Here is a 23,256-nt window from a genome sequence, read left to right as displayed (position 1 = left end):
TAAAAAAATATTCAAGGATTGTAAACTTTGGTATGACCTTTGAAAGAGCAATACAGTTTTAACATTAACAGATAGTGGTAACGAAAAAGTATATTATATATTCTATATATTACATGCTAACCTATCCAATAAATCATCATAAACTAAATAATACATGAAAATGCAAAATAAGCAACCGTTCTACAGTACATAGGTACTGCTTTACAGGATAACTCTGGGTCATAGTATTGACGCCATCTATCCAGTTGTACTGGTCATCGATGAAGAGAAAAGTATGAAGTATTTAACTAATACAGTACTAAATAAAACTAATGACATAAAAAGTTTTAGACCCATAAAAATTTAGTGCTACATAGCCTAGTATAGATTCTAAGTCCTAAAGATGATCTTTTAGGAGTTTGAATCAAATTAGGAACATTTTGTTTTTATTTCTTAAGCTCATGCAAATTTAGAGTGTTTGATCAGTTTTGCATTTATTTTAAAGTGTAGCGTTTTCATGAATTACCCTATAATTTTTCCTATAGAATTTCTCAGGCTAAGAAGAAGGTAATCAGGTAATCATTGAAGCTGGGTAGCTGAGTGGTTATTGTGCCCACCCGGAAATCAAAACTATGCAGGCTTGATCCTGAGAGAAGTGAGTATTTTTTTATGATTAAAAACTGGACCCAACTGTCCTTGATCATTGGGCTTATTATAATTGGTCCTAGGTAACTCAATAGCTTGTCATAGTCAATAACAAAGCTACACAAGAAAAGTTGTTGCGATACTATAATTACCAGCAAGTATCCGATACATTTCTTTCGATGACCAGTGGTAGGTAGGTAGGCCTAAGTTATTGGTCTTGGTATTATTTATTTATTTCCTTATTTATACACGGTAACACCATTCATACAATAGTATTTAGCATAAGCAATTACAAGATGGCATAATTTACAACGACAATACATTACTAATGGAATCTATATAATTAATACGCGAAAAAGAAGTTTGTCGGTTGAACTCCTCTGCCATTTATTAACCAATGTTATCCATTGACGTCTCATTGGAAAGAGCGTGTCACATAGATTTGCAAACTGGCCTTACATTTTTGGGTACTTTCCTGTTAAACGGAACATTCATTATTATCGATGATTTCTTTTTGATATATCGATATTTTATTTTTTTATTCAATGTATTGATATAAAAAATCGTAACTTATCAGCTGACAAGTGCGATGAATAAATTGTTCAGTATCAACAAACAATCTATATAATTAATACGCTACATGAAACTTTGTCGGTTAAACTCCTCCGCCGTTTCTTAACCGATTTTATCCATTGACGTCTCATTGGAAAGAGCGTGTCGCATAGATTTGCAAACTGGCCTTACATTTTTGAAAAATTCCCTTGGGCTCTGCCCCAATGGCTTTGAAAGTTCCCATGTTATCCTTATGAAGAACATAATTGTTTACATTTTGATCAGCTGTATACTTTAATTGCTGTTATTTATTTTTCTATTCAATGAAACGCATTGAGTACAATTATTTAGCCTACTATCTGAGTTTGTGTAAACATAACCCCCAAGGCGGATCGTGTTAGTATGGTTGTATCTTTAATTTGTGGATTATCGTTGTGTTGTGTCGCTATAACAGATCATGTTAGCATGATTGTAATTTAAATTTGTGCATTTATTTATCGTTGTTTTGTGTAGCTATTATTTGTTTTTTGTAGTTTTTTTTTTCTTTAAAATGCCTCTGACGCGACGACAACGAAACATAGACAGGAGGCGTAATCGTGATAACGACCGCAGCTACAGAGGTTTAACTCATCACAGTAAGCACCTGACCCTGGACAATCTCAACTATTAGGTTACAAATGCGCCCTAACACTACAGTACCCAAAACAACCTTTCGTTCCCAATTCGACCTCTATCAATGCCCAGTGTTGCCTGTACAGCGAGGCATTTTGAGAAGGAGAATACCGGCCGGAATGATTTTGGTTTATCAATAACAAAGTTAAACATGCTCTGAGTTACACACCGGAAATCTTTGAGTTGACTCTTTTAAGCTAATTGTAAATTATGACTGTTATTCGTTTTGAAATAACTCCTGTAATACTTTTCAATTGCTCGAATTCGAGCAACATGTACACTAGTAAAAGATTATATTGAAATGAAACTGTTCTAAACTAACCTAACTAACCAAACTTGCTGTAACATTTCAAAATTCCGTTTGGTATTCATCATATGCCTTTTCTGTTATTAAACGGGATTTTGAAACGGTAACTTAGCCTACAGCAAGTTTGGTTAGTTATGTTAGGTTAGTTTAGAATAGTTCATTTCTTAATCCAATATAGGCTATTATTTTTGCATAAACAAGATTAGTTCCTAATCCTATTCTCTAATACGAGCTATAACTCAATAACTTGGTTATTAAACCAAGTATTGCTTAGACATATTTGCTCATGTCTGTTTGTGTTCGAAGATATTAAAACAGATGGAATATGGATCGTAGAGGAAAACAAAAAGATCGATATATTGAAAAGAAATCATTGATAACAATGAATGTTCCCCTTAACAAGAAAGTACCCATTTTTTTAAAAAGTCCCCCTGGGGCTCTGCCCCAGTGGCTTTGAAAGTTCCAATGTTATCCTTATGAAAAACATAATTGTTTACATTTTGATCAGCTGTATAATTTAATTGCTGTTATTTATTTTTCAATTAACCCTTTGAGTGCCAACGTCCGGGGAACCGGACGTTTTTAAAACGAGCCAAAAGTGCCGACGTCCGGCCGACCGGACGTTTTTAGAACGAGCCAAAAGTGCCAACGTCCGGCTGACCGGACGTTTCGTAATGATCGAACAGTTGTCATAACAACCGAATGGATACTCGGATTCTTTTAACCCATATATTAACATTGAGTCGAAAGTTACTAGATGCGATACATCGATTTTCGTTGGTCGAAATATCGAAAATTCGATTTTTACGAAATTTTAACCTAAAAATCGCCAGATCGCGCTCGGCATTTTTAGCGCGACCTTCGGGAAAAATCATCGGCATTTTTTGAGCGTTACTTTTATTTCTCGCCTGGCACTCTAAGGGTTAAATGAAACACATTGGGTACATTTACTGATTTTGTTGAAATTAAATATTTACTATTTCAATTTACATTCGTACATATTACAATGTAAAAAATCGAGAAAGCCTGGACAATTTTATATATTTTACCAAATAAGAAAAATAATCGACAGGGTACTGTATTTTTGAGCAATAATTGAAAGAACAGAATTGTTAACCTTGGAAACATAGGAAAGTCATAGAACGCCACCAAGTAGGAGAAATAGAGATTTTTAAAAAAATTACCATCGTTATCAACTTATATAGCCTGATGAAGAACACCTACAATATGAAGATTCCCACAAACAATGAACAAGGATGTTATTTGATTATTGAACAAGTGCAACAAGTTATTTTGTAGGAAACATGGACTTAACTTTATGATGTTTGGTTGAGGAAACCCCTCTGAAGTTGAATTAAACTGGCACGGCAAGGACATTAATGTGTTTTCATAAAAGTCAAGTGAGTTTAAAAGAATATGACTACATCCAAGAAACCTTAATAGAACTTTCATTGAAGGATTCACATTATTCACATTATTATTCGCATTTAAGAGAAACAAAAATCTATCTGAACAACATTAGGGCTTACAACTCCACATTTTTTAAGATAAATATAATTTACATTATAACAGTAACTTGCCAAACTAATGCCAATTGAAGCAAATAAAATTGTGACAGAGAGGTTATACAGAAAATCCGGCAATTCTTAAGTAATGTAAACAAAATGTTATCGCTAGGCTATAAAAAATTACTAAAATTTGTAAACATACTCGCGACAATGAGTGGTACGATGCAGACTACATTGTCATTGACGAAGATCAACATGGACAACTTAATGTGGGCTATAGGCCTAAGTGGGAAACATTAATTTGTAGAATACACTGAACAACTAGATCAGCTTTTGGAAAACGATAAAATATTTACAAGAAATATTGATTAGGCTATATATGGAACTGTTAGGTACGTAACCTATGAGTTGAGTATTTATGAATTTTATTTGTTATTAAATACGTTATTTGTTTTACTTTACTTTTTTGCAATTGCTCAATTTTGAGCAACATGTACACTAGTTAATATTAAACAAAACTGAACTTGAAAAAACTTTGAGTAGGCCTAAGTATTCTATTCAAACAAGAAATAAGTTAACTATCTTTTTTGAGCAATATGGTAGGCCTATCGAAAGAAAACATCAGGTATCGGTAGGTTAGGTCTATCAAAAGAAAATAAGTTGCGTTAGGCTATAGAGTAGGCTACCTATCTTATTATAGAAAGTAACCTAAGAACTAAAGCCGGGTTTTCCTAGGCGTGGAATCAGCGAGCGGAGAGAGGAACGCGGAGAGCGGACTCCACTTCTCTTAAGCAATTTAATGTTACTGTTTTCCTAGAAGCGGAACGGAACACCATGTTAATCTCTTTTCCGCTCTCCGCGTTCCTCTCTCCGCTCCTGGGAAAACCCAGCTTTAGCTAGAAGTTAATTCTTCTCTAAAATGTAGGCTTTAGATTAATAAATTTTGAAACCAATGAAAACATCTTCAAAAGCTAACTTAGTTCATTAAAAAAAATAGCCTTGAGGCTAATAAATTCAAACATAGCCCACTTTGCAATTCACTATTTAGAGTGGAGTTTAGGTTATCTGACATCAATCACCATCATTATGAACAACAGATCCTTCTGCATCATCGTTTTATTTGACATTACCCTTAGAATTACTTCGCAGTGCTTAAACTTAAGAGCTAAAAAGCAATCTTAAGGCTATATTACATATCTTGCATTAGGAGCCGGGTTATTATTTTCATACCTAGGCTAATTTATTTACAGTCTAAGTAAGCCTAGCCTAAAAAACCTTTGAGTATTAGGCTAGATATTGAAGATGTTATCAGCTTTAACTTACTTAAGACATAATTTGATTTTGACCGTTTATTGAAAACTTTAAATGGCCTTTTTTCGGGAACCGTTTGAGATATTGAGCTGTAATTTGGTATTTTTTGTATAGGCCTAGTCTTCATAAAGGTAACCTTAACCTAAGTTAATGTAGGCCTAACGAATTTTATCAAAATCTAAGATGGCAAGGTAAAAAATAGTTGAAAGTGTGTTGATTTGATATGGACTGACCCGGCCCCCAATCATATTTTGAAATAATGAGGATAAACGTACACCAAAATTTGATGATTTGTTGGATACCTATGGTATCATCACTGATATAACTTGCACATGCAGAAATAACTGGAAATAGCTTAAAGATACCCTACATGGCAAGTGGGGACAGCTTCGATTTCAAGGTCGGCGACTAACAACTACTCGCCCCAAAAGTTGAACATGTCCGACTTTCCTCGCAAGTGAATTTTCACTCACCGGCAAGTGCTAGGCCTAACTTAGTCGCCGCTACTTACTTTGTCACACATAGCGATTACTAGTCGCTACCGGTACTCTAGTTGCGGCGAGTAAACTGGCCATGTGTGACAGGGCCTTTAGGAATGGTTTAGGAAGGTTTAAAAGAAAAGTCCAGAAAGTTCAAATTTACCACTTCGACACTCACCCCCTTCATATTTGGGTTAAAATATGGGTAAAACTGAACTTATACTACTTATGTTATATTGCACTTTTTTTGCCTTATCTACCTTAATTAGACTATTTTAAGCACTTTTTACCATTGGCACTTTTGGGGGAAACGCCTATTTCACCCTGAAAATCGTGTTTGAAAATCAAGAAAAATGCTAGAAATCAATGATTTTAGACGCATGTAAAACTTTTTGGGTACAATTTATTAACTGGACTAACTTATGCTAATAGGCCTATCTATTGAAACTATAAAATTAAAAATATTGTTTAATAATTGATATATTTACCAGCTATATCAGTAATAAAAATAAACTATCATAACCTAACCTAACCAACCAAACTTGCTGATAGTGAAAACATCGAATGAAGGTTTACTAATAATCGGTAGGCCTATTATAAGTTAAGTAGGTACCCAACTTCTTTTTACTACGTGTCAATAACTTAATACTAACCTAACCTAGCATAACCAGGGATTAACTTACCAAAAAACGGTCATTTTGGCACATTGTTAACCTAAGCATGGGTTAGGTTGGGTTAGGTTAGGTTAGGTTAGTTTATTATATATTTAATTTGTTTTACCCAAAAATTGGGTAATTTTTGGTAGGCCTAGGCCTACTTTACTATTTTTTACGATTTTTCAAACCTGGTTTCCTGGGTAAAAACGGCATTTGCCAAAAAGTGTTTAAAATGGACTAATAAAAAAACCCACCCTAAGTTAAAAAAGAAAATTATCAAGCCCCAAAAATCATTGATTTCTAGCATTTTTCTTGATTTTCAAACGTGATTTTCATGGTGAAATAGGCGTTTCCCCCAAAAGTGCCAATGGTAAAAAGTGCTTAAAATAGTCTAATTAAGGTAGATAAGGCAAAAAAAGTTCAACATAACATAAGTAGTATAAGTTCAGTTTTACCAAAATATGCCCCTAGGTGGTATCCCCATCTCAATTTAGGTAAGTTAGGCCTAGTACCGGTAGGTAGGCCTAATAGGCTAACCATAACTTAATATTAAGAGTCTATTTTGTTAATTGCTAGGCCTATGCCTATATTAAGTTAACTCACCTACAACCAAGAAATTCGATGTTGAAGAAAACCCTTGCTAAGCATACCAATTTATCTTCTGGAAATTTATTCTTATGAGTCTCCATGAACTTCTTTCTTAGTTCCCAGTGTTCTTCACTTTCATACTCGGATTTGTACTTGTCTAGGTCCCAGTCCTTTGGAAACTCCATGGTCCTTTGAGAAATGTAGATTAGCTATCTTCTGGTTTGGTTCAGGCTAGGCCATTAGTTAAGTTTATCCTATGTAAATTAGGCCTAGGCCTAAATTCTGACTTCATGATTACTTGTTTTTAAAGAGCGAGAATATGCTAATTTCTTCTAGGGCTGTTTATTAAAATATTACAATAACCATTACAAAATACATATGTAATAAAATTGTAATCAATCGCACACTAAAAATTAAAATTAATACATTTTCCAATGAGCATAAAAATCAAAAATCATTTCTAACTTCTAACCTCAAACGATCTAAGACTAAGACAACCGAATAACCAATTGATTCATTGGGAAAGAGGCAAAGAGGAAGGAAAACTAAATAAAAATAAACTATAATACTACTAATACTAGTAAAAATACCACCAATCAAAAACAACTCTAACCCAAAGTCCAAACTCCAACCAACCCGAAATTAAATTAGAAATAAGCTAAGCCACGGCCACCCAGGGCTACAGATATACGTATATATATACAGATGTAGCTCTGACGGCCACCTATAACTCCAGGCCGCGGCCTTCGAAGTGGCAACGTCACAAGTGGTGTTGTAACAGCTGTTTTGTTTGGAAGCAGCTAATGGTATTTGTGTATTTACGAAAGATTGGTTACTTGACGACTCCACCCAAGAAAACCCTCTTCCAAGGTGTCTCTTCTCATTTATTATTTCAATACTTAATAGTACCATAGATAAAACATACTCCCTTAGTACCCACCACTCATTTTAAATTTATAACATTTACCTTGTTAGAGGTCAGTCTTAAAATGTACATATACAGATTTTTAATTCATATTGTATCGGTTTTCAATTCTGTGTGTTTTATTTTCAATATTTTAATAAATTTATTTTCATAAATTTAAACTTAAATCAATAAAGTGCGAATTAATGAGCTGATGTCAAGTGTCTTCCATGTTATCTTATGGGACGTCTGTCACTAAACAACACCACTTGCGGCGTTGCCAATTCTACCAGGCCACGGCCTGTAGTTAAAGGTGGCCGTGGCTAAGTCTGTAATTTCTGTAAAAAATACGGTTCAAAAGTTATTGAAAATTGTGTTATTTTTCCATAAAAGCCCCATAAAATAACAGAAAAAATGTATTTTATAAAAAATGGCCCGAACGATTGCAATTCGCGTTACAATGGTTAGTTAGTTGTTGTGCCAACACTCTCTTAGGCCACGGCCGCCTTTAACTCCAGGCTCCAGGCCGCGGCCTTCGAAGTGGCAACGTCGCAAGTGGTGTTGCAACTAACAGCTGTTTTGTTTGGATGCAGGTAATGGTATTGGTGGATTTACGAAAGATTGGTTACTGGACTATGACAATATTGACTTCACTTAAAATGTACAGATATAGATTTTAATTCATATTGTTTCGGGGTTTTTTTTTTAGAAAAAGTACAATTTCTTATGTTGTAAATATGTGCCAAGTTTGGTTTTCCTACTGCAGCGTTAAAAAGTTAACTGCCCACACAACACAAAAATATCCTTGGAATGTCCTGGGGATATCCCAGTGGGATATAGGGATATCCTCTGTATAGCCCGCAATATCGCTCAATTACCCAGATAGCAATTTGTTCCTGATTCAGTATTAAATCAAGGTCAAACTTTCAAAGATGCAAGCCTGAATTAATCTTAAAATATCAAGCCATCAAGCCTAATTCAGGGCTAATTCAAGGGTCCTACTGAACACTTGTGAAACCTGAATCAACCCTGAAAATTTTAGGTTGATTCAAGGTAAACGTTTCTGGCAGTAATGCATAATCAAGGCTGAATTGAGGTTGAATTAAGGTATAAGTATGTTTAAATTAAGGTAAAATCATGGTCAATTCAGGACTCATAACCTGAAAATTTAAGGTTAATTCAAGGTAAAGATTTTTGGCTGAAATCAAAATATATTGTTGAATTCGGGTTAAATAAAAGCATAATCATGATCAACTCAGTACATACAGTAACAAGTGATTGACTGACAAGGAATTTTACTTGACTTACGGCATTCTTACGGTCTTAAAGTAGTCCAATATTTTAATGTCCTAGTGGATAGCCTAGCTGTTTTGTCTTTGTGAACTCAAGAACTTTAATGATGCCTACTAAGCGCGGGGACAGCTATCTATTAGGACATCAAAATATTGGTTGCTTTATGGCAGTAAGTTAAGCCTTAAAATATTAAACGCAAGGTACATTACCTTAAGCTTTAATCTACGCAGAAAACTTTGGGTGGATACATAATTTGACCTTATAATCTATATTATAATACAGTTACCACTCACTCACTCATTGATCACTATTCCTCAAAAACTACCATGCATATGTACTCAGAACTTGGTGGCATGGAGGTTTCACTTAACCTCCATAATAGGTTGCACTTAATATGTACAAGAAGTAGCTTTGAGAGATTCCATCAGGGCTCTGGCTCACTGGCTTTAAAATTACAATGTTAACATATTTTTCTTTTGACAGAACTTTCGTTTAATTGTATTAGCTACCAAACCGCTGTTAGGAAAATTCTAAGCAAAACCAATGCAAAACAACTGTTTGTAGCAAAGAAAATTTTTCAATTCTGTTGTGAAGCCCAAGGGGAGGGGCAGCTAGAAACCTATAAATGATGCTATAACACTTTATTTAAATGTTGTATAGGATAACTGAGTTAGGTTAAAAATAATAAGCCTATTCTGCCAATCTTGTGAGTGAAGGGTGAGAGCATTTAATTTTTAATAAGGCCTCATCAAATTACACCAGACCCTGCTTTAGAAAAGACATCTCAGTGATCAACAAAAAGTTTAAAAGTTCAAAACAGTTCTTCAAACATAGCCAAAATATCACTATTTGTGGGGGTATAAATAAAATGTAGCAAGTGACATTGGTTATAGTAAATTTATTTTATGAAAATATAAAGTATAAAACAAACTTGAAAATTAGAACATGAGTTAAATTAAGTGACATTTTACTTATACATTATTTACTGTCGCATAACCTCAGCCTGATGTTCCTATTCTGTGCACCAATACCTCCTCTTTTCCTGCAACAAAAAAAAATCATAAAGTATCGACTAAGGGAGTATGTTTTATCTAATTTTTTTTAATTTTTTCTGTACATGTAATCTGCTTGAGTTAAAAATTTCAGCATGGTTTTCCAGTTCACTAAGTAATTTTTTACTTGAATTGTTTTGACTGTGATTAAAGCTGAAACTGTGGGCAAACATTTATTAATATAGTTATTTGTGTGACAAAACGGCACGGAGACGGCTGGACACTAAATCAAGTAAATAGGGGGCCCGGGATCGCTGAGCCCAGGGGCCCATGATGGCTCTCTCCGGCCCTGATTATCATTGACATTATCAATAGTCTAAAAAATTGGGGAGCGAGCAGGTCTAGTGGTTAGAGCGCGGTCATTCCGGTTCCTGGGGTCCAGGGTTCAAATCCCGCCAAATCACCAATGGATTTTAACTAAGTGATAATGCCGTAACCCCTAGGTCTAGCCTGAAGTAATGTGAAAAACAATCCCGGGCTCCAGCCTAGCGTACGGGAACAAAAAGTCTAAAAAATTGTTGAAACACACAGCGAAATGTAGGTACATGTCAGCTACAGAGCTGCAAATTGTGTCATTCTGTTCACAAATGATACCAGCAAGTGGCGAGGAGCCTTGCTGCAGCGTACTCAAGCGAATTATGGATTTATACGCAGAAACTGGCTCTTACTTGAAAAACCACCCTTGTATGTTCCTTATACTAATAAACCAAATTAACAAACCCGAGACTTGTTATTAGAATTCTAAAACCCGTTGTTGCAACAGTTTAAACGAGTAGGTAGTTTTATCGAATTGGCCAGGGTAGAGTACTCGTCTGTCCTACAGTTATTCTAAAAGTTAGGCAAAATTTGCAATAACATTTTAACAAAGGCGAGGATGATATTGCTCTCTTCCTGGGCGTCTGCAGGATCTTTTGAGCGCTTCTAGAGCTCTGAACCTTAGATTAAATTAAAATAATTAATCAGTCAAAACCGTAAATCCTTCTCAGCACCCCGGGGAAGAAATTTGAGCGTGGCTGGTACTAGGGGTAGGCTGCTCAGTAAATACAATCTTATTCGCCCCTCATAATTTACGTCACATGCTTTTTACACTTTGGATCTTAGAAAAAATGTAAGTTAATGGGATAGGTATTTTAAGTAGGCTACCTATTGGTTTTTCCATGCACAAAAACACTAAGAATGCTCTAGTTTTTAACCTTGGTGAACCCGTCATCGGCCACTGATGCCATGTCTTGTCATCACGGCCTGTGTCGAACTACAGGGAGTGTCGAACTATCGAGGTTCTACTGTAACAACAAAAGTAAACCTTATGAAATAAACAGTTCTATAACTAATATGCTCAACAAACCTTTTAGGTACTGGCCCTAAATTTGGCTTGTCACAGCCATGCACGGATGCAGTTTTTTTTTACTTTCAATTCAGTGGCTTCAGCCAACAGTCTCTTGGCTACAACTGAAACAGTTTAAGTGAAACGCCTCATAATAGATAACAATAACAAAAGAATTTGTTATGCAAATCTATATAAAGCTCAAATACCACTGACTCATTCATTCACTCACTCATCACGAAATCTCAGAAACCATAAGACCTAGGAACCTGAATCTTGGCAGGCATCATCCTTTTGGGTAGTAGACGATCACTAAGAAAGGATTTTACCCTCCGACCTCTGGGCTCCGCCCCAGTGGCTCTGGAGTTTCCCATGTTAACCTTATGAGAAATGGAATTAATGAATCTTAACAGCTGTTTCAATTAAACAAGTTGGTTCTGTTCTATGATGTTTAATAGCATTAAAGTTACAAGGATTACCAACAGGGTGCAGCACTATTATTTCTTTTACATTTATGACAACAGCTAATTTGCAACCAAAAGGTGAGTGAGCGTAGCGAACGAACTTCAACCTGGAGGCGAGTTAGCGTAGCGAACGAGCTAACCTGAAGGCAAGTGAGCGCAGCGAACGAGCTAACCTGAAGGCAAGTGAGCGCAGCGAACGAGCTCTAACCTAAAGGTGAGTGAGCGTAGCGAACGAGCTCCAATCTAAAGGTGAGTGAGCGTAGCGAACAAACTTCAACCAGGACGTGATTGAGCCATGCGAACGAGATCATCTTGAAAATTAAGAAGTTAAACGGGGAAAAGCCCGCGGGTTACAGCTAGTATTGGAAGAAAAATACAAACTAGCTTTGACAATCTCACTTCTGTAGTAAAGTACAGAATAGACATAATTGGTCAGTGTGTGTTTTCAGGGGTGTACAGTGGGATTTACCAAATGAATCAAGTACAAAAAATTTAGTTTAGACTCGTTCAATGGTCTTGCCTCTCTGTTCAACCTGAAATTCTGGCTAAATTAAGCAAGATGGAAAAAGAAGTAAACCATAAGTCTGGCATTAATTTTTTTTTAAACAACTTTCTTCCAAGTGAATTTTTGTTTGACCAACAAACGAAAGTTTTAGTAAGTTTAACCTACTAACTTTCTTACTCTAAGGTTTTAATAATATTAAGTTATGATTTAGGCTATTAATATTTTTTGTTTTAAATTACAAATCATCAATAAAATTTAAAAACTATAGGCCTACAAATGGTAAGGTTTATTTAAAGCAGAAAATTTCAGAATTTTTCCAAAATTGTTAATACCGGTACCGTAAGTTAAATTGCAGCACACAGACCAAGTTATTCATAATAATGTCTAAATTACAGTTCTAAATTCTGCAAATTTCGATGCAAAGCAAGATGGCAACTCATCTTGTAACGTTTGTTCAAACGGCAAGCCACTTGTTTTAAATCTGTGTTCGCTGAAGCTAATTTGTTAATTTGAAAAATAACACAGCAGCCTAGGTAACCTTGTTACAATAACTTTACAACTTACAGCATGGGCAATATACATCTTTAGTAACTTAAATAGGCACAAGTTACCAGGATATGATTTAAAGTTAACAGCTACATAAAACCAAAATGGCAGGTCTCCAGTCAAGTGACATTTTGTAGAAGGTTGTTTTAAATTAGTTCATTACGGTAGCCTACCTTTACTTAGTTTAATCAATGGGTATGGCGTACAAAACTTAAAATCTTTGAGAGATGCTAATCTTAACCCATCTAAACGTTTGCCGAAAAACCCTAGCATCAGGACATAGGACTAGGATAAGCCCTTAGACCTAGGCTACAGTACCAAGTCTATAACTTAAGACATAGGCCTAAGCTAAATTAAAATATTTTTCTATAGGCCTAGGTCTATTTATCCAATCCATCGAAAATCATTTCTTCATTCTTAAATGAAACTTCATAACTTCGGCCTATGATAACTTAAGACAATCTACGCTGATAAAAAACTGCATCATTAAGTTACATATTGGCTTGTGTGTTCATAATATTGTAGCCCACCGGATTTGGCAAAAATAAGTAACTAGGTCTTGAACAATTCCAGATACAATATTCCAACGGATCACAATACTTTCTAGGCCAACTATAAAACAATTCACCAGTCATGAGGCCTAGGGCAAGCACAGGCCTAGAATTATTCTGGATCCTAGTCCAAATTTGGCAGTTTATTGTTGTAAGATAATTTTCAGAGCATTTGTAACTTGAGGTTCTAATGTCAGTATGATTAGCATTCTAACACACATATCTTATCATAAGAATGGAAAAAATAGTATGAACACAATGAAAAGATTAGCTGACTCACCTTTATGTTTCGTTGGCTCACAAGCACTTTTGTTGCAGTTAGTCTTCTAAAATCGAACACTATGGAATTAACTATGAACAAAGAAATTGAAAATTGACAAAAACTAACTTCAATATGAATACTTTATGTCTAAAAACTCTGATATAGTAATAACGCGAGAAACAAACGTCGCAAAAAGACAAACTGACAAGACACACAAAGACAAAGACAAAGAGGTTAGGATTGTTTAGGGGTGGATCCTGGCGTCTGGCTGGCGTCGCTTGGTCGAACTGCATCATGGGAATTCGCGCTGTTGTTTTGTTGACTCTGTTTCAGGGCGGAATCTATGAACTCAAAAAGGGCAGTATTTTGTTGTCCTTGAATCCAGCCACAATGTTCCTAATATTTGCAACCTTGAATTGTGAATGCAAATTGTAGGGAAAAGTTTACCTTGAATCAAGGGTCCTTGCTATCTGGGTATAATATAGCTCAATTTAGCTCAACTTTTTGATCTTCAGCAATTTAATGGCATCAAGAACGACCGTGGAGTTTTACTGGATCTGGTTTTCTCATCTTTGGAGCATGTTGAGGTTACTCAGGCCTTGGATCCTTTGGTCCCGGTTGAATCACATCACCCTTCCCTTGAAATTGTAATTAAATGCCCGGGTAGATTACGGTCAAGAAACTTAACATACAAGCTAGACTTCAACAAGAGCAACAAAGAAGAAATATTCAATAATCTACAAAATTGGGAGTATCCATTACTGAGTTGTGTCGAGGACATGGAATCGTCATTTATGGCTTTTTGTTCCAGGCTAAGCCTCCTAATAAAATCATTCACTCCACTAAAATGTCTTGGTAAATCTACATTTCCTTGTTGGTTTTCTCAAGACTTGAAGAGACTAGTTCTACAAAAAAAACTACTTCATAGAGATTACAAAAGGACTTTAAACTTACAAATTTATATGGATTTCTGTCGTGTACGAACTCAATGTAAACAACTCACTGTGATTTGCTACAGAAACTACATTAATCGGGTAGAAGATTCCATGCAAGAAAATATTAAGGCCTTCTGGGGTCACATTAATAACACCAAGAACACTTCCAAGGCTGTATCTTCGGTGTACCTGAATAGTGAAACTGCCGACACACCTCAGCACATCTGCAGACTTTTTGCTAAACATTTCTCGTCTGTCTTTAGACCACCATCAACGTCTCCCTCATATGAAGACTCAATTACAACCCTCTCATCTCTTACTGGGTTTTCTGTATCATGTGAAGAAGTTGAAGCTGTCTTGTCCTCTCTGAATGCTAATAAAGGAGCAGGACCCGATGAGATTCCTCCATCGCTACTCAAGTACTGTAGCTGTATTCTTGCACTGCACATAACAATCTTCTTTAATTCATTTCTTTCATCTGGTGTTTTTCCTAACTGCCTGAAGACAAGCTTCGTTGTACCAATTTTAAAGAGTGGTAATCCCTCGGATATCAAGAATTACAGGCCTATTGCGATTCAGCCAACGCTTGCGAAAGTGTTTGAGTCTCTGGTTCTTACTCGTCTGTCTTTCTTTGCCAGAAGTTTTCTGTCTACAGCTCAACATGGATTCTATAGTGGCAGATCCTCAACGACAAACTTAATAACATATCATGACGACATTATCTCAGCTTTCAATAGAAACCACCAGGTGGATAGTGTGTATATAGATTTCTCAAAGGCATTCGATAGAATCAGCCATGATCACCTTATGGCAAAGCTTGGTATTTTGGGAGTGGCTGGACCTATGCTGAAGTGGTTTCGGAGCTATATTAGTGGACGCTGGACGCTACCTTATTGTAAGATATAATGGGTCTGAATCGGAAGCCTTTCCTGTGTTATCTGGAGTGCCACAGGGCTCTCTTTTGGGTCCTGTACTGTTTTCAATCTTTATTAACGACCTAGTCCATGCTGTCAAGGATTCAAGAGTGTTGCTGTTTGTAGACGACGCTAAAATCTATAAGGAAGTAACAACGGACTTTGAATGTGAGGAGCTGCAAAGTGACTTGGACAATGTGCAACGGTGGTGTTCGGAGAATGAGATGGAGTTGAACATATCTAAGTGCGTTGTACTCTCTTTCTCTCGGCGCACGAATGTAATGGTGTTCAACTATACCTTATTTGATTCGACTCTCCGCCGATCTTCTACAGTGAAAGATCTGGGAGTAACTGTTTCCTCGAATCTAAGTCCAGAACCTCACTTAAGAAACATAAGTAAGAAGGCTTATTCTGCTCTGGGATTTGTTGTCAGAATGTCTCGAGATGGGTTTTCACCTCATGCCCTAAGGACTTTGTATGTACAGCTGGTTCGCCCTTTGTTGGAGTACTGCTCACCAGTTTGGTCACCATACCTGATATGCCATGCTGATCTTCTCGAGGGTGTACAGAGAAAATTTCTCCGAGTACTTGGAGTGAGTCTGGGCTTTCGCTACCTTGAAGTACCACTGGATGAGATGGAACGTCGGTTTGGACTTCTTCCTCTGAGTTCGAGACGCAAAATCTTTGATCTGCTGCTCTTAAAGAAGATCATCACAGCCTCGGTTGATTCACCGGACTTGCTGAGCAGGATTGATTTTCGTTGTGCTCGTGTGGTTCGATCCAGAGGGCTCTTTGAGAGAGCTCATTGTTCGACTCAATATTCTTACCACAGTGCTCTGCCTCGCCTTCATCGTCTGGGAAACAGCCTGCCCAGTTACATCGACCTCATTCAGTTCTCCGAGAATCGTCTTAGGAGGGAGCTAACCAACTTCTACTCGTCAGAGGAGCATGTGCATGTTTGATTTATTTTTAAATTAGCTTTTCGTTAGGAGTGTGGCGATGACTTAGTGTTGGGGCCGTCGACTCCCCTCACTTCCGAGCCAGTGAGTGCATGTTTCTGTGCAAGTGTGTGGTAGTGTTGGGGCCGTCGACTCCCCTCACTTCCAAGCCAGTGAGTGCATGTTTTGTTCAAGTGTGTGGTAGTGTTGGGGCCGTCGACTCCCCTCACTTATGTGCATTACTTTTTCATATTTATTAATATTATGATCTGTCTTGTTGTTACCTTATTGTTAAGTTTTTATATTTCTTCAGAGTTTACCGTACCTTTTGCACATTGTTTTTTTCTGAAAGTTGCTGGTTTTGCCTCCATAATATGTATTTATTTTGTAGTGTTTCATAATTTTGGGTTTGCTTATTGCTAGTCTCTACTTCGTCAATATTTATTGTTATTATTGTTCCTGCATGTTAACTAGTCTTTACTCTTATTGCCACTTGCTGTGATATTTATCATATATTTATTTTTTCAACTTTGTTTCTTAATTCTAAGTGTAGGTAGTAGATAGCTGTAATGGTCACACGCATGCATTATTACGTCATCTTTTTTTTGGGCCATCTGTAAAAAAATTGCAATGTATGTACAATGTAAAATGGTGTTTACCGTATATGGATAAATAAATAAATAAATAAATATCATCGGGATATCCTGGGGAACTCCCTGGGGCCCAAATCCTGATCCCTGGCATATACCACGAGGATATTATACATAAAAACACAAAATAATAAATATTTAGTCTGAAAACCACTTTTACCAGTTAAGTATTTTAATTATATAGCTCATAAAAACAAATTTTGGAAAAAAATAGAAACAAAAATATTTATGCCCAGTTGCCCAGATGAGTTTTGAACCGGGTACCTTTGACTTATGCAACTCTTACCTTACCTCCTGAGCTATTTGTGATTGTTGTTATTATTAGTTTTCAAGTGGTTAAAGAGGAGCCGACAGCTGAAATGGTCGCAATACTTAAATATTTTTGATACTATGATTCTGTTTAGGCATTAAGTTGTTAAATTGTTTTTCTGGGAGTTGTAGAGGATACTATAATAAGAATATAGAATATTACTGTTATATGATTAATTAATATTCCCCTTAAATTTTCAACCAATAAATTTTTAAATTTTCTCAAATAAGTTAGAATTAAATTAAAAAGAAAATATTTGCATTATTATTATTATTGTTGTAAGCAGGTGTATTATTATTGTTATTATAAAATAGTAAAAATTTAGAGTTTGATATTTATCATGCCCCACGGGGATATCCTACCGAGAATATCCATAGGAAGTCTCAAAATGCATTCGTTTGTGTGGGATATGTGCAATATCTTAGAGTGATCCTAGGGACATTCTCAAATCCCGGGATCTATGTGGGATATGTGGGAACTGGTCAGAATCCCATGCCGTGTGGGAAAGCTGTATTCGGTAGCATATGTCGAGAAGTACTTGAGTTATTAGTGGATTTTACAAATAAATTATGAAAAAAGGGATATTGTGGATATTCTAGGGATATGCCAAAGATATTCCTCTCCCTCAATCAAAAACCCTAAAAAATTTAATTAATTATTGTAACGAGATATGCCAGGAATATCCCAAGGATATCCCTATATCCCATGGGATATTGGAATATCCCAGGGATATTCCTATATCTCATGGGATATTGGGACGTTTTGGGAACTCTGTGGGATATCCTGAGGATAGTCTGTGCTATGTGGGTGGAGGGTTCCAGACTTTTGCCTAACCCTGTAGATGAGATGTCTACTCTAACAGCAACCAAAACTCAATTTCTTGCCCGTAAATCAGCCACTATACCCACCCATTTCACACATTATATCCCACGCTTATTTTTTAATAATATTTGGGTTGAAATTTCCCCAGTTGAATACCCATCCCCTTTGAACTCCATGTATTGTTAAGTTAAGTTATTTAAATTTTCGGTGGCCTTATAAACACTCAAGTCAACATTACTGTAAAAAAGCTTATGTTGAACACACACAGTAAGGAATAGCAAAAGGTAGCAGTAAAACTCACATCCATCAAATTCAAAATTTGATAGACTGGCAAACAATGTGGAGATATAAGAACATGAGCGTATACATGACCACAAGGTTTTAGCTCGGCAGGTATAGCTTTTGACCATCTTTGTTCAGCTATATACTCACAGTAATAGTCTTAAGAGTCTTCCGTAGTGGAAGCCATGTTGGATTTCTTCCCCATAAGAACAATGTTAGAATTGCATCATTTGTAGACACGTAACGGGGTTATTTGTTAAGATATAGCTTTGAAATTTATAATTTGTATTTTTAACATAATAGACTCGTGACTGAGGTTTTTGAATTTCGAAAATCAATTTTCATTTCCTTTCAATAATTAGCTTAATTTTAAGCTAATTAATAATCAATTATTCATTATAAAAATTAAAAATTGTGAAATAAAAAACGTCAATCTCTAGAGGACCGCAATTCCTTAAATTTAACTCCTTATCCATAATTATATGACAATTTGCTGATGAGATATTTGGACCCAAAGTTAACATTGTTCTTATGGGGAAGAAATCCAACATGGCTTCCACTACGGAAGACTCTTAAGTTCTCACCGAGTTGGGGCTGCATGGACATCCGGGATTTAAAAAAAAAATTGTAGCATTGATTTGCCTGTGTTCAAGCACTAGGCCGTCACGGTCAGGATAGGACCATCCGTCCTGCTACCGACAGGATGCACCTTCTGCCGTCCGAAAAAAAGTTCAGAAAAACATTTCTACGACATCCTGATGTGCTGTACAAATGAGTTGTACGCTGCTTCGGCGGCCCTGTAGTGTGTGTACGTCTTTCGGTTCGGACGTTTTGCCCTTTCATAATGTAGTTTACAGCACAAATGCTAGGCGGAAACTGTGGAGGTATCTATTGTCCCTCTGTTCCGTACCGACCTATCCAGTGCGTGCACCCTACTAAAAAATTGAGGATCATCCCCATCGGCCGTACATCCCGTGCCGACCAATCCAGTGTGCGCAGTCTATTAAAAAAGTTTGTAACGTCAGTAACGTCCGTCCGTGCCAATCCAGTGCGTGCTTAGCTTTAATTAATTTCTAAAAATATTCTAACAGATGAAGACAGGATTTAAATTGATAAAGATGAGTTGCTATTTGTACCATATTTAATGAAAGTTCTTCAGATGACACAAAAACATAAACGGTGTACACCAAGGCCTTTGGAGTAGTAAAGAAATAAAAACTTGTCAATCTAAAGTCTACTGTACAAATACATACTATTTGTTAAAACTAAGTGGTTACATTTCTCATGGTTTAAGGGGCCTTTGATTAGAATTATCAATTGAATGCACTTCTGTTGCTTGATAGAGAAAAATCATAATTTAATAGCTGTCTTAAAAAAGTATTGGCACAGTTTGGCGCCGAACAATTGATGTGAACTAAAGTAAGAAAGCAAATACTGTATGTACGTATACAATTAAAATTCAAATTGTTTTCATACTTACAGCCCCAAAAATTACTAAAATAACTAATCTTTGGTCACAGGAAAAAAATCATTTGGCCTTTTGTGCTTTACCAACTAAAATACTGCTAAGAATCTTACAAAAGTTTATACAATAAAAATTTACAAAAACGTAAAAAATAAACACTTTTCTAGTGAAAAGTTTTTTGAATTTTTCTGTAATCCCTAACCGTATTGAGTATAAATTAATGTACAAAACAAATAACAAAGGATAAAATTAAATTTACAAAATACATAACAAATACTTATGAAATACAAATATACATATTGTGAATCTGCATATGAACATAAAATATAACAAAGCGATTTATAGTTTATGCAGTAGTGATGGATATTAAGACTGACTGTTTCGAGTGATATTTCGTTGATGTCAGTTACAATAACACACAAACTTATTTTGAAATCTGTCACAAAATGACTACTTATAGATAAGTAGATGATGATTCCACAAGTTTGCGTGCTTGTTATGTTCGCAAAACTCAGTAACCTAGTAAACTAGTAACCACAAATTAACATTTTTAAGATAAAAACTTTGTCAAATAAAAAGCATGAGTATACTATTATAGTACTCATAAAACTGGATGAAGAGTTTAGAGTGAAACAAATTACAATTAACTATTGGTAAAAACCATTGGACAAATTTAACATAGAAACATTTAAGATACGAGTCACACATTATATAGTTAACAGATTGAAACTTATGTCAATTAAAAGTCAGATCTTATTGCTCAATACTTCTACATAACCTAACCTATGAGCATAGCCTAGACCATATAAAACACTCACTACTTCACATAATACTGGAGAGGGTAATCACAAGGTGGCTAGAGACGCTACAAATATAACTTTCTGTAAAAACGGTTTTTTAAAATATAGTTTTGAGGGTGCGAGAGGGTAAAGCTCTAACACGAAGGCATCGACAGTAGACTGGGGGTTTTGTACAGTGGGGATGTTAAATATCTAAGAGATTTCAAAAATGACGAAATAAAATTACTTCATAATTAATCAAAAGCTATCACTTGGACAAACTTTCACAATACATCCTAACATAATTCGGACCACAATACACATCAAAGTTCAAAACTAACGATGAAAATCAATAGAACGGTTCAGCCGAACTTCTTCAACTCAAAGCTTAACTTACAGTAGCAAACAAATCTGTACCGATCTGATATCTCACAGTAATCTAGTTTAAAAATTAATACTTCTTGTCTCTACAGCACGCAATTCCATTCCCACTAATACAATCTTTGGTATATGACACCTTAGGCATTGTGATTATTTAGCAAGACGAACTCTTGAGATCTCCCAGTTCAGCTAGTAGCCGTTGTGCGCCTGTGTTGTTGTGGTTGTTGTTGTTGTTGTTGTTTGACGCTTTCACCTGGTAGCGATCTTTGAGTTGACTCAGGGCCGCAAGCAGTCGGTTATTGGCCGCGTCCAGAGCCGCTATCTGGTGCTCTTGCGCCTCGATCACTTTCTGTTTGTGCGACAAGGTTTCTGACATCTTTCGTTGTTCCAGCCTCAACTCTTCCTCTACTGAGATCAACCTGGAAAAACGACATTGATTTTTGGGAAAATATTCGAAGAATTAGGCATAGAGAAAATTAAAATTAAGTTGCAAAACTCTTCACAATAGGTAGTTATTTGTGTAACTAGTGGGCGAAGTGGCACTTTTCTGTACATGAGAGAAATGTTTACGCACAAGTCGTAGGTGAGTGTGGAAAGTTTCTCGAGTGCAGCAAAGGCAGTTTGCACTGGTGTTACACATTATATTTTTCCAACAGTTACTATAAATCATATAAATAATTAGTATTTCAAACACTGTACAACACGTTTTTAGGTTAGGTTAAATCCAAACATTGAACTAAATGGGAAACGATGCACCAGCTGATTGTAGTCGTAATATCTTTAAGGTTTGCCAACTTATTTTCAAGCGTACACGGATTACATGCATAATAAAAGCACGCTGTTTTGTGTTGTTTGGTTGGAATATTGGTGTGCACCTAAGTAAAAACTGTGCGCCAAAGTGAAAACCGTGCACCAAAGTTAGGCTTTCTATACTATAATCTGTACAAGGAAGCCCACTTTGTCTGGTGACTGTGGGAAAAAATATTTTGTTTCCTGTTAAAAATGTGAACTAAATGTTAAAGATTATTTTATAATAAACAACATAAAACCCCAAGACCTTCCTCCTTTCTGCAAGGTTCTGGTACCCCCCTCTGACAAGGTCCAAACACTGTCTCTGGTTGAAACCAAATTTAATATTACGCACAGAGGTAAGTTTAATGAAAACCTAACTGTCAGTTGTGTGCTATCGAACCAGATCTTTGAACGCTTAAATACCCCTCTAGTCTAATTAAGTTGTTCGTCATAAGCTCACCTCTCAATGATGTTCTTCATGTTGTCCGTGTCATGGTGGTTTTGAGGGGAGGGGGAAGGTGACGGACTGTCCAGTTTGAGTTTCAGATCTTCCACTCTGGCCTGCAGTCTCTCTATCTCCCTCTCATACTGTAAGAACACAATCATTGTAAAAATAAAACACACAAGCATTATTTTGCAGAATATTTTTAATGCTTCGATAGACTATACTCATCAGAGTGATAAAAAAGACTATGCATTTCAAAAAAGTGTAGTGCACTGACAGAGGAGTAATGTTCCTCTAAAGATTGTAACACATCTCATAAATTTTAGTGTACTGTAAAAGCGGTAAAAGAACAAACCTCAAAAAAAGTTTAATGTCATAAAATATAATAAAGTGTACTGTACTTGAAAGAGTGTTGTGTATGGAAAAATGTAAATACCAGAAAAAATGGTAGTGAACCTTAAAAAAAGAGTTTTGTATATTCAAACAGTATTGTTTTCATCAAAAGATTTTGTGGAAACAACAACTTAACTCTTAAAGAGCGAGACTCTTTAAGTGAACATTAATTTAAGCCATTTTATTGCCAATATAAAGTCTGGAGAAGGTTTGCATATTTACAGGAAAGTTAAATTAGTTGAGATTATTAAGAAGATTAGATAAACTGATGAATTTAGAGAAACTGAATGAATTCTTTGATTTGGAAATTAAATGGAGAAGATATATACGTACTTGTTCAATGCTGCGGTAGTTCTTGGGCTTGGATCGTCTACTGCGGCAGCTGTCTTCATCAGAAGAGTCAGACAGGTCTCGGGTTGAGTCCAACGACATCCGGCGACACTGCAGGCCTGCCAATCGTAATAAGTGGGTAAGTACTTCATAACAAAATATAACAGAGAAGGAAGAAAGAACAAGAAAATGTAGAATGAAAGTGAGTTTGAATCATATACA

The 23,256-nt window shown here is 36.0% G+C and overlaps 2 protein-coding genes and 1 long non-coding RNA gene across 14 annotated transcripts in view; all 3 read right to left on the bottom strand.

Annotated features, from left to right (window-relative positions):
* Window positions 1-7,139, bottom strand: part of LOC128993603 (NF-kappa-B-repressing factor-like) — a 63,524-nt gene extending 56,385 nt beyond the window's left edge. For 4 of the 5 annotated variants that reach the window (XR_008490776.1, XM_054417592.1, XM_054417594.1 and 1 more), the window contains exon 1: window positions 6,713-7,133. Coding sequence is in view for 4 of the 5 variants with exons in the window: in XM_054417592.1 (XP_054273567.1) it covers window positions 6,713-6,882 (170 nt within the window). In the remaining variant the exon portion in view is untranslated. Of the gene's footprint in view, window positions 1-6,712 lie in introns of all 5 variants that reach the window. The other variant, XM_054417591.1, reaches the window with a different exon arrangement.
* Window positions 7,140-9,924: 2,785 nt separating this feature from the next.
* LOC128992228 (uncharacterized) lies at window positions 9,925-14,069 on the bottom strand. Of its 2 annotated transcripts, XR_008490700.1 has the most exons (3): window positions 13,617-14,069; window positions 11,140-11,229; window positions 9,925-9,936 (listed from the first exon to the last, which is right to left on the bottom strand). It is a non-coding gene; the product is annotated as an uncharacterized LOC128992228 (long non-coding RNA). The 2 variants fall into 2 exon arrangements; XR_008490699.1 differs by lacking the exon at window positions 9,925-9,936 and having other exon boundaries at window positions 11,139-11,229.
* Window positions 14,070-19,572: 5,503 nt separating this feature from the next.
* LOC128993365 (ras GTPase-activating protein raskol) overlaps window positions 19,573-23,256 on the bottom strand; it is a 318,987-nt gene continuing 315,303 nt past the window's right edge. For all 7 annotated transcript variants that reach the window (XM_054417218.1, XM_054417220.1, XM_054417216.1 and 4 more), the window contains 3 exons: window positions 23,038-23,153; window positions 22,327-22,454; window positions 19,573-21,493 (listed from right to left, as the gene is read on the bottom strand). In XM_054417218.1, coding sequence (XP_054273193.1) covers window positions 21,229-21,493; window positions 22,327-22,454; window positions 23,038-23,153 — 509 coding nt within the window. In that variant the 3' untranslated portion in view covers window positions 19,573-21,228. The remainder of the gene's footprint in view (window positions 21,494-22,326; window positions 22,455-23,037; window positions 23,154-23,256) is intronic.

Source organism: Macrosteles quadrilineatus, unplaced genomic scaffold, assembly GCF_028750875.1.
Source record: "Macrosteles quadrilineatus isolate MER2022 unplaced genomic scaffold, UCM_ALF_1.0 Scaffold_4__1_contigs__length_99947679, whole genome shotgun sequence".
Lineage (NCBI taxonomy): Eukaryota > Metazoa > Arthropoda > Insecta > Hemiptera > Cicadellidae > Macrosteles > Macrosteles quadrilineatus.
This window is presented reverse-complemented; position numbering and strand designations above follow the sequence as displayed.